Raw genomic sequence first — 12,593 nt, 5'->3', positions numbered from 1 at the left:
CTCTGCTGACGACTCGGCGCGTGGAGCTGCTTCAGATTCTATAGCTCCCTCTTTCTCTGCCCCTTCCCTGCTCTCTCACTCTCTCAAAACTAAATAAACCATTAAAAAAAAAAAGAAAGAAAGAAAGAAAAAGAAATATCTGTTGTTTAGGCCACCCTGTCTATGGTATGCTGTTAACGCAGGCTGAACTGACTAAGAAAAGTGGGGACTCTAGAGCTATATATACTACTTGTGCTCAAAATCTCATCTCTGCCATTTACTCACTGGGAAGTTTGGGCAACTTGGTTAACCTTTGTGTGGCTCAATTTCCCCATGATAAAAATGGGGGTAAGAAGAATACTTCTATGTGTAACACACTAAAGCACAATGCCCAGCACAATGGAAATACTTATGCGGGACAGCTACCCTTATTACCCAATGGCATGGCAGTGGTTCTACGGAAGGGAACAGAATCAGAATTTGTCAGTTTCACAAGAGGCTATTAACAATGGTCTAAATTTATAAAAATAAAGATTCTATCAGTAAGCTTAAAATAACTTTGTTGGACAACACTAGATTGAGCACATCTGACCTACCAGAAGCTGACATACAAGAAACCTACAGTATCTTGCCTGATGGGAAGACTGGTAAGACTCAATACATACGCTATATTATATTAACAGAAGCCTGGTATCCATATTAAGAGAGGTAACAGTTTCCCCCATAACCAAGACCAAACTTGAAGTATTTATTTGGTTTATTTCTCTCCTTGGGATGTAATTTTATGAGGCATACTGACAAACAGGGATCATTCGAGAATAATATGACCATGATAGTGAGGGTTTTGAGAATGAGATCTGATCATATTATATGCTCTTATAAGCACCCCATACTTTTCCTTTTCTATATAAACTACATGTACACATGCGACATAGGTATATGTGTATATACAGTACCCATACTTGTGCACATGCACATGTAACAGAGCGCTATTGTCTATCTCCTGCACTAGATTACAAAATTCAATAAGGACAAGGATGGTGTCTGGCTCACCAATGTGTCACTAGTACTTAGTACAGTACTTTCACCTTATTAGTATTCCTTTAAGGTACTCAAAAATTACTTCCTGGATGAATGAGTAAATGAATGTGCATCACACAGGAAATTTTTGAAGGCCAAGGATGTTTAGACCTAGCAAGCTATGATGGATGACTTCAAATAACCCAATGACTGTCCTATAGAAAAGAAAGTACACTAATTTGGGGAGGTTCCAGACTGCAGAGTTAAGGCCATTAGGTAGAGGCAGAATTCAAATCTAGGTAAGAAAGAACTTGTGATAGCTGAATCTGTATGACAAATTTAGCAGGTTGCTTTACGAAGCAGTAAGCTCTCGAGGTGGCTCAGTCAGTTAAGCATCCGACTTCGGCTCAGGTCATGATCTCACGGTTAGTGGGTTCGAGCTCTGCATCGGGCTCTGTGCGGACAGCTCAGCCTGGAGCCTGCTTCGGATTCTCTGTCTCCCTCTCTATCTGCCCATCCCCTGCTCATGCTCTGTCTCTCTCTCTAAAATAAACAAACAATAAAAAAAATTAAAAACAAAACAAAGCAGGGGCGCCTGGGTGGCGCAGTCAGTTAAGCGTCCGACTTCAGCCAGGTCACGATCTCGCGGTCCGTGAGTTCGAGCCCCGCGTCAGGCTCTGGGCTGATGGCTCAGAGCCTGGAGCCTGTTTCCGATTCTGTGTCTCCCTCTCTCTCTGCCCCTCCCCCGTTCATGCTCTGTCTCTCTCTGTCCCAAAAATAAATGAAAATGTTGAAAAAAAACAAAACAAAACAAAACAAAGCAGTGATCCCTCTATCACCACAAAACAAGGGAGTTTGGGGGAGCCTGGGTGGCTCAGTTGGTTAAGCATCTGACTTGGGCTCAGGTCATAATCTCATGGTTCATGAGTTCAAGCCCTGCATGGGGCTTTCTGCTGCCAGTGCGGAGCCTGCTTCAGATCCTGTTTCTCTCTCTCTCTCTCTGCCCCTCCTTTGCTTGTGCACATGTGCTCTCGCTCTCGCTCTCTCTCTCTCTCTCCCTCCCCTTCAAAATTAAGTAAACATTTAAAAAACTTGAAAAACAAAAAAAGAAAATAAAACAAGGAGCTTGGCAGTTCTATGGGAAGGACCCTACAGTAGGTGGTCTACACCTACAATCCTTCCTAACCATACGAGACTGGGTCTTCTGTTACTTTACCTTCTTATATACCAGTCTTTTCCTATTTCTGCCCATCCAGGGCCTAGAACCTCGCATAGAAAGTGTGTACTTGCTATGTTTCTGGAGGGCTCTAGGAAGTTGGATACATTTATCTACACTGGGGGCAGGGAGGGAATACTCCTAAAGAGAGCGGAGGAAGGAACAGGTGCAGAAGGAAAAGCCCTCTCAGAGCTGATAGTGAGACTTTAAAGGCACAAATCTTAGGAGGGGCTCATTTCAGTCAGTTGACTGAAATATCCATGGGCAACTTTCTTAATAATCAGAGACTCAAAGTATGCTAATCTAATCACTTCATAGCCAAGCAAAGTACAAACATTTAAATCCCACTCTGGCAAACTAGTAGAATCATCAGAATCTTGTGAAGAAAACAAGAACATTTTACAGATAAAATCGTGAAAATACCATCTCCCTCACATTCTCCTTCTTCAGGGCTTAGCACTTCCATCAGAGAAGCTCACTGATAACAGCAGTTTCAACCTGCCCCAGTCTGGACTCAGAGAGCACAGCTCTTTCGGACCTTTTCGAGGTGGCTGGGCATCATGTGTGAAATCACTTTTCACTCGAGAACATCAATCATACAAATTGTTTTTATTAAAAGCACATGAAAAACAGCACAACCTCTCCACTCGAGGGTTTGTTTTATGGAAAGGTGCCAACCCATCTAACAATATATAGAAAAATCTTGGGGCTCAGTAGGGTTGAGCATCTGACTTCGGCACAGGGCATGATATCACGGTTCATGAGTTCAAGCCCCACATTGGGCTTTGCACTGATAATGCAGAGCCTGCTTTGGATTCTCTGTCTCCCTCTCTCTGCCCCTCCCCAGCTGATGCTATCTCTCTCTCTCAAAAATAAATAAACACTTAAATAAAGAAATAAATGTAAAAATATATAGAAATATCTCAATTCGTTAGGCTTCAAAGACTTTATTCTAGAGTGAAATTAAGCATCTTTCTGGTGCCTTCCCTCCTCACTCTTTTTTTTTTTTTTTTTTTTAACCTTTATTTATTTTTGAGACAGAGAGAGACAGAGCATGAACGGGGGAGGGTCAGAGAGAGAGGGAGACACAGAATCCGAAACAGGCTCCAGGCTCTGAGCCGTCAGCACAGAGCCCGACACGGGGCTTGAACTCACGAACCGCAAGATCATGACCTGAGCCGAAGTCGGATGCTTAACCGACTGAGCCACCCAGATGCCCCCCCTCCTCACTCTTTAGCAGAGATAAGATATGCCTGTGGTCTTCCAAAGCCCAAACAATTTGTCATTCCTCAGAAGTGGTAAGACTTCACAGGTCTGGTGTCTTATGGGAAAGGTAAGAGACCCTGAAGCGCTCACTGCACCAGAAGATCCAGAATCCAGAAACAGACTCCCATATTGGTTGAAATCCCTTTGACAGGTACCTGTTTCATCATGTGAGAGATGGGGTAAGTCCTTCCCAGAGAACATTCCATGATCCGAATCAGCAGCCTCCCACAAAGGATCGGTCACAGTGGCCCAGTGCAGCTTCATGCTAATGAGGCCCCCCCCCCCCCCCCCCCCCCCGCCCTCTTTGCTATACCATCATCTGTGCAGCACTGACCTTCTACAGAGGAGAAAGGAAGGTAGGCTGGGGCTGGCCTTACCTGTTTTTCCTGCTCCGCTTTCCCCGGTAATGAGAATACATTGGTCTTTATCTTGATCTCTTAGGGACCTGTACGCTTCATCTGACAGGGCAAAGCTGTAGGGGAGAATGGGAGAGAAGTCCTTAAAATTCAGCTCATTATTCATGTGTTTATGAGATGTAACTAGAGGCTCTTTAAAGGACACTGGTATGCTGCAGATAGAAAGCCAAGACGTCAGATTTTATTTCCTTCAAATTCTTAAAGGAAATAAATAAACCCATCCATCCTTGTGGCCCATGGTCCCTTTTCCTTCACATCCTCTAGTAAACAAAGTGGTACTGACTTACCATCCTCTAAAGATAGGCTTATTTAACCCACATGTGATACTTATGGTTCATTTTATTAAAATCTTGGCAATTCAGAGAACCAAGAAGAAAATGTCACATCACATGTCCAACACTGGATGATGCAGCGGTTTTCAGGACAATACACTGGAATTTCAAAAAAATTTTTTCGAATGTTAGAAAAAATTCTATCAAATGCCAAATGGCTGATATTACCATCATTGAGCCAAATACAGAACTACTGCCTTCACAAACAGATAACAAACTGTAACGCCCACCAAAGGCAAGGAGGACCATGGGTTGGCCAGGGGTCTGCTCCAGTCCTAGGCCCTCAAGCTCCTCACGGGGCCCTGTGCTGACAACAGGGCCCCCTATCAAGACCAGGCCAGTCCCCAGGTTGATCTTCCTTGACTCAAAATTTATAAATAAGGTAAAATTTGCCCCCGCCAGCTAAATGAAAAATAATTGTTTGGGTTTTTTTTTTTTTTTAATGTTTACTTTTTTATTCTGAGAGAGAGCATGAGCAGGGGAGGGACAGAGAGAAGCCCAAGCAGGCTCCACACTGTCAGCGCAGAGCCCAATGCGGGGCTTGATCTCACGATCAAGTGAGACCATGACCTGAGCTGATACCAAGAGTCAGACGCTCATCTGACTGAGCCACCCAGGCGCCCTTAACTGAGAAATAATTTTGACAGTATGATACTGTGTTTAAAACAGGGGCTCCTGGGTGGCTCAGTTGGTTGAGCTTCTGACTCTTGATTTCAGCTCAGCTCCTGATCCCAGGGTTGTGTGATCGAGCCCTGAGCAGGGACTCCTCACTGTGTGTGTAGCCTGCTTAAGATCCTTTCTCTCTGTCTTTCTCTCTCTCTCTCTCTCTCTCTCTCTCTCTCTCTCTCAAACTGAAAAAGAAAAAAGAAAAAAAAAAAAGGTAAAGCCCTATTCATTTATCAACAAGTATTTATCAAGAGTCTACCTTGTGTAAAGAACATGCTGGAAATATAAAGGTAAGCTAGACTCAGCCCTTTTCCAGGAATTCTCAGTCAAAAGCAGGGGAGAGAGATACAAATAGAAAACAGCAACCCAACAAGTTAAGAGCAATGAGAAAGATATGTGCACAACATTGCAGAACAAGACAGGGGCCCAAGGGGATGGGGAAGGGAGCCGCAGATTCTTCAGAAGTAGGAAACCAGTCCTAAGGAATACATTAACAAGGCTAAGGGCTTGTAGGCAAAAAAGCAAAAAACAAAATAATCGAGAGTGTGGATGTTCCTTCTTGCTGGAAGGCAGAGCATAAAGAAGGGGTGAGCAATGAGCCAGGGAGATAGATGGGCAGACTCCAAATAGGAGCAGAGATGATAAGGGTGCCATACTCCGGGACTGTAAGCAGGAGAGTGGCAGGATCAGGTAGGATTCAGATAGTAATAAGAGCTAAAAATGGCAACCTTACCAGCACTGTCTCCAAGCCCTTCATATTTAATCATTTTAACTCAAACTACTAAGGGTAAGTTATTATTAATCCCACTTCCCGATGATAAAACTGTGGCACAAAATAAAGACATAATTTGCCAAGGTTACACTGCCAATGGGACACAGTAGAGCCAGAACTGATCCCCTGCTCCTGACCACTGGGATAGCCTGCCGCTTCATGGCAGGCAGGGCCACAAGAATGCATAGGAGACCAATCTGGAATAAGGAACATCAGTGGAGGGCTGGCGATACGGGGAGAGTTTACATTTCGCTGACCAGACCACAGAAAGCCTTTCAGTCAATGACCGGCTCTTCTTGAAAAGGTGAGTAGGAGCATCATTAATACTGACAATTTACTGAGCAGGATGAAGTGCTCTCATATTCATAATCAGATTTGATCCTTAAAACAGCTCTATGAAGTAAACGCTGGCCTCCTTGAGGATAAATGATCCAACTCAGACCGAGAAATGACACAACGTGTCCGTGACCCCTTTCCCAGGACAGTCATAACTTGAACCTGGAAATACTGTGTACCACATTCTTCCCTTCTTGTCACATCCTCTTAGGGCTATCTGTGATCTCATCTTCTGGCAGAGCTACTGTGGGACCTCAAAGAGCCACCATGAGCCTTATTCTGTAACCATCATTTCAATGAATCCAATCCCTTGCCCCTAATAAGTATATTCTTGAAAGCATTTGTTGAATGAACATATGAATATGAAAAGAGAAAGGAAAAAATAATGGAACTATCTGGCACAAGGGACTTTTTTGAGTAGCAGGTGGCTTTAGCTCATTTATAAGACCAGTGCATGGGGTGATCTTCTGCCCAGCAGGTCTTACCCTCTCCTCAAATCCCTCTCAGCCATTCCCTATCTAACCAGCACCTTGCTCACCCCCTTAGACCACTCAGCGGGGCTCCTCCTTCTCTTGTGTTCTCTGATGTCCTCAGGTAAAAACAAGCATGCCCCTGCACACACCAATGCACAGTAAGGACAGTGAAAAATACAATGACTGTGGGAACAGAAGACACCCTGGGTAGGATTCTCTAGGCCCCGGATCCACAATTCCCCACCTACATTACTGTGAGGCCAGTCCCTCACCCTGGCTGCATGGCAGTCTCTTCACGTACCAATTGGAGAACAGAGCCACATACCACATACTTCAGCTTAGAAGGTTAAGGAAAGGTGTATAAAAGCTCTGGAAGTGTTATAAAGCCCTAAATAAACGTGTGAATTCTTTCTGTGCTACAATCAGTTATGTACACATCTTCCCAACCCCTACCAGGAGGTAAGCTCCTCTAGGGCACCGCCTTTTTTCTAGTTAATCTTTGTGCCGTCCTGCAGAGTTACAAGCATAAGACGCCAAAAATACGCAAATAGGAAAGAATAGATGAGTGAATTCTCTCCAAATATCAACAAAGTAAGTCACTATTGGAGTGAGCCCCGCAGAATGGTAAACAGGAAAGTCATTTCTTCTTATGACCTTGATGCAGGAAAGAAAAGCAGAGCTTAGATTTCTTACTAGCTTCACTCTCCCTGCCATTCTTCTCACCTCCAGACAACAGTTCAGAGATGCCACTATCATTATCATCACTGGCAAGAAATGCAGGAAAACACATTATGGCAAATACAAATGAACTTTTCCTACTATATATACATATATGGTGTGTGTATATATATATATACATACATATACATATACATATACATATACATATACATATACATATACATACACATACACACATACATATATACATACACATATATATATACATACACACACACACACATATATATTCACTGTACATATTCACTGACTTCCTCATGGGTTGTTCAACACAAGCCTTTCCTATGCTCCTAAGACTGCAAGTTAGGTTTAAATATTACACCATTAATGATTCAAAATTATTTCTAACATGAATAACAATATATGACTGTGTGTGTGCACACAACACACATAAACACACATACACGAGGCTTTAGAAGATCACCAAATGACCCTGCCATGGGTTTATGTCACGTCAAAACACTTATGCTGAATGCTTAGTTTTTTTCTTGTCTGTCCAGACAGAAATAGTTAACTGCTGTCTCCCAAAACTGGGTTTGATTTATAATGGAGTAAATTTTAATATAAAGGCTAAAAGGGAGAGTTATTCTTTCAAGACTCTAGACGGCCATGAAAATTTATCAACTGAAGTACTCAAGCACTGGAACAATGGGCTGGGACTGTCGGCACACCCAGCCCAGGCACACTATAAATGCGATCGTATATGTACTTCGTATGAACTCAGACCTTGACTTCACTTATTTAAAAAAATGACCGAAGGGCAGGCCATGAAGGACATGAGCCCTGCCCCCGGCCTTGTTCTCTTCCTCTCCGGCAACATTAGCAGGTACCCATTGCCACGGCCAACATTTATAACTATAAACTGAAACCACATGCCAGTCTTCCAAACCACTCTGTAATTAAGGAACCTAAATAAATCTTTAGAAAAGTTTTTCCTTCAAAACACTTGTGACCCATATGCTTCACATTATTTTGTGAGCATGTCAGCATTGTTATTTACCACACGCAGAAATGAATGGTTTATTATAACGCAGTGACGATAACGTCAGGGGCAAGCATGGGTTTGATGCCACCACATCAAGAGCGTGGGTTTCACCCACTTCTTCTGTCTTCTAGTTGAGCTCTAAGAATAGAGACAGCCTGACGCTTGAAAGCAAGTCCCCCCTTCATTTCCAGGTCAGCTGCACAGCTGTTAACTGAGAGCCAAACTTTCCCGAACACCACCACGCATGCCTACTGCACATTTCCAAACAGCTGAGCTGTATCTCTTGCTTTTTGGTTTTAGATGTTTGGTTTGGGTCATCTGTTATTTTCTGTCGGGGCGCAATGTTGGGTTGCACGTTGAAAAATTAAGTAGCCAGTACGTATGCTTCTCCTCCATCTTATTTCTGCTCAGAATGTCCATCTCCACAGCGGTTCTGCTTTTATGGTCATCAAAGGTGACAGCAGGGCTTTTTTCCCCAAAACTCTAGGCTCTCCACCCTGCCACCTGCTTTCTAAGTTTATTTCATCTATAATGCAAAGCAGGAAAGATGTCACATGAAATACATCACCACCACTACCTAAAGCCAATGTTCTTCCAAGCAGATCTCTATTTTTCACTGTCTCTGGCTCACCTCATAATGAGTCGCTTGAGATCTTTTCCCTAAAACAGTCTGATCCATTTCGTTAGCTTGTTATCTCCATTAGCCAAAGTTCAGCAGAACAAAATTTGTCTAAGAAAACTCTCCTGAATGTTCGAAACTGTTACTACCTATTTGTTTCATGTCATTTTCTTCAAAAGCTCTCAAGATGGTATTCCCTTTCACCTAATCCTGAATTCTAGAATATTTTAGAATCATACTAGGGAAATTCTGCTTCTGATTTTAACCCTCTTAAAATCACCTGTCTCAAAATTCTCATCTACAATTTAGATCTACAAATCTCAACTATTTCTTCTCTTTTTAGCTCTGGCTCAGCCGTACGTTCTTCTAAAGTTACATAACAAAAAAAATTAATAAGTGTCTTTTCAAAAATTCCTAACCTTCAAGTGTTCCACCAATTTCTAACTTCATACTGAACTCCAATCAAGGGCTGAGACAGTCCACAAGAAGAACAGGGGAGAAAAGGAAAAGGAGAAAGGGAATTATGTGTGGAGTGTATTACATGGAAACGTTGAGGCTTGTTGATTTGTTTGCTTATTATTTTTTTAATATAATTTATTGTCAAATTGGCTTACATACAACACCCAATGCTCATCCCAACCAAGTGCCCTCCTCAGTGTTGGCCTTCCATGTAAAACATTATTGCAGACATCAATCGTTGCCTCTTCTTTTTTTTTTTATGTTTATTTATTTTTGAAGGAGAGATAGACAGAGAGCAAGCAGGGGAGGGGCAGAGAGAGAGGGAGACACAAAATCTAAATCAGGCTCCAGGCTCTGAGCTCTCAGTACAGAGCCTGATGCAGGGCTCGAACTCACAAGCCGTGAGATCATGAACTGAACTGACGTCAGACGCCCAATCAACTGAACCCTCTGGGCACCACCCTCCTATTCGTAATTCAGAAAATGTTCACCCCCCTGAAAAATATCACCTTGTTAAGTTAGTGTAATGCTCTACCACCACACATTCATCATATCACATCTGAAGGAAGAATTTCAGGGAAAATAAGTGTTTGTAGTTATTTATTACAAGTTACTATAACTTTTTATCCTGGAAAGCTTTATTGCATTCTTGTCCTATGCCAGACATGGTAACCTAACATATTTTTCACAGTACAGTTATCCTTCATAGCCACGTCATCAGTGAGCATTCCTCATAACCCAAGCCTCAGAACAACAGAAGATAGAGAACAAAAATGAGTCTCTCTTCAAAATAAGTACCAATGGGCAAAATGTACACTATAAGTAAAAATGGACAGAAGATGAAAACAAACATAAAGAATAGGTTCAGGGGAGATGGATGGTAAATGGACTCAAATGGCTGTAAAGTTCCTTTATTTTACATAAAGTGATACAATATTAATTCAATAACAGTCCTGAACGGTGTATTATAATGCCTAGAACAACAACAAAAGTAATAACACAAGAGCTGCAAAGTAACTAAAAAATTAAAATGGAATTCTAAAAAAAATTCAAATAATCCAAAAAAAGGCAGGAAAAGAGGAATAAACACAGAGAAGACAAACAGAAAATAAATTATTAAAAGGTAGACCTAAATTCAAACATATTAGTAACTACATTAAATGTTAATGGACAAAAATACTCCAATTAAAGGGCAGAGAATGTTAGAACAGATATAAAAGCAAAATCCACCTATATGTTGCCCATAGGGGCCACATTTAAAATAGGAAGACATAGATAGGCTGAAAGGAAATAAGATTTAAAATAAGCAATTGCTTAAAAATACAATATTGTACTTTTTTTCATATATTTAAACTCAAAGAAGTCCCTAGTTGTCACCTAAGAGGGATGCTAGGCAATGGCACAGCATATGGCAGAGAGCAGGTGAGACTTAATTATCTTAAAAATATAGGCTACAATCATTTTTGTAAGAACACTTTTTTTTTAATCAATACTTAATTTTCCAAATTCATAGACATTTGTATATCCCCAACTTAAGTAGCCACACAGCTTTCTTTCACTACACAATTGGAAAGGGCCTGTTTCTATTAGCTACCAAACAGAAATAATCTCATCAGGGATGAATCATTTTAAGATGACATCTGTTCTAAAGTGACAAAAGTAAAGCATCAAATAAAGCTCAAAAGTCAGGCTTTAAAATAGGATATGACAAATAGGCACAAGAAAGTTTCTTCTTCCTTTAGAATTACATTGGTTCTTGAAAAATAGACTCCCACAGGATTTTTGTGAAATTCCATAGATTGCTGAGTCAACCTCAATGTACACCTGGTCTCTCACCATTTCTTAATGGGTCAAAAATATTTTTTAATCTTTAACAATCAAAGGTAATCACCAAGGTGACAAAAATCACAGTATCTGAATGTCTTGTATATATAAAATGAGTCACTTGTGTTATAATGTTTTAAGTAACAGCAGAAATCCCTGTGTAATTGGGGAAGAAACTCTTCTTAGAATTTACAAGCACAGCTCTTTATTTCAAAGGTTCAACATGCCAATTATGGAATATAATCTAAAACAAACAGCAAAGATTGCTTTCAAGATTTTAGAAATTTTATTTATTTTTTTTTTTCAATGTTTATTTATTTTTGGGACAGAGAGAGACAGAGCATGAATGGGGGAGGGTCAGAGAGAGGGAGACACAGAATCTGAAACAGGCTCCAGGCTCTGAGCTGGCAGCACAGAGCCCGACGCGGGGCTCGAACTCACGGACCGTGAGATCGTGACCTGAGCCGAAGTCGGCTGCTTAACCGACTGAGCCACCCAGGCGCCCCTAGAAATTTTATTTATAATCCTCCTGTGATGAAGAAGCTTTGAGGTATACACACAGTCTTCTGACCCTATGTGCTTAACCATTATCAAAATCACCATGGAGATCCTCATGTGTTCCGCCATCTGGGGTCAGCCAGCCATAAGTCACTTCTTCTGGAGACTGATACAAAGGTGGACTGGGCCAAGGGCTAATACTTTTTCAAAGGTGGATTGCAAAACCCAGGTACTGGAGACATGCATTAGGAAGAGACAAGGGGTTTAGAGAGACTAAATTATGCCAGGAAGGAAAAGGACTGGACTTAAGATATGCAAGCAGTGAGGAGGAAACATCTGCTTTCAGGGTCTGGAAGCTGCTGTTTGGAATTTAGTAGTAATCCCTTGTGCTGCTCAGGACTTCCTTCTGAAAATGATGCCCTGAGCATGAGATGCCACAGGGGGAAAGCCCTCACTGGGGTAGCATCCTGCTTTGGGTTTGGCAAGCATCCGGAAGCAAAGAGGCTGATTCCCCTTCATCAGTGTTCACTGCTGCAGGGCCTTATCCCTCAAATTAGCGAAGGGCAAATGGTTCCTACTATTCAAGAATGGATCAATGCCCTGATAAGTAAAATGGAAGAGTGTGTGGAGGAAGGGGTTCCCAGGGAGTTCATGGGCACCCATGAGAAAGGAGGCATTGTACTCACCAGGCAAATTCTGAGGACAATGGTGAAGAAAATCTGTCCTCTAGAGGCTTAAAATCTAACAAGAAAGACACTAAAGTCCCCCAAAATGGAGGTGGGAGAAGGTAATAAGCACATCAGCAGTCTCCTAAAGATATTCAGAAAGGGGAGAAATGACTTTTACTGAGAAAGGTGTATCACGGAAAGCTGCAATATCTGAACCCCAAGGCAATATGCAAGGACAGAGGCTGGGAGAACACAGACACCAAGGAGGAAATTATGTTATTTCCCCTGTCCAGAAATTAACAAAACACACCTGATTTAGAGGA

General features: G+C 41.8%; 1 protein-coding gene across 7 annotated transcripts in view; it reads right to left on the bottom strand.

The window, feature by feature from the left end:
- The window catches only part of MYO1B (myosin IB), a 190,632-nt gene that overhangs the window by 98,223 nt on the left and 79,816 nt on the right, over positions 1 to 12,593 (bottom strand). For all 7 annotated transcript variants that reach the window (XM_045480564.1, XM_045480562.1, XM_045480559.1 and 4 more), the window contains exon 4: positions 3,859 to 3,953. In XM_045480564.1, the coding sequence (XP_045336520.1) occupies positions 3,859 to 3,953 (95 nt within the window). The remainder of the gene's footprint in view (positions 1 to 3,858; positions 3,954 to 12,593) is intronic.

The sequence above is a fragment of the Leopardus geoffroyi genome, chromosome C1, assembly GCF_018350155.1.
Source record: "Leopardus geoffroyi isolate Oge1 chromosome C1, O.geoffroyi_Oge1_pat1.0, whole genome shotgun sequence".
In the NCBI taxonomy this organism is placed as follows: domain Eukaryota; kingdom Metazoa; phylum Chordata; class Mammalia; order Carnivora; family Felidae; genus Leopardus; species Leopardus geoffroyi.
This window is presented reverse-complemented; position numbering and strand designations above follow the sequence as displayed.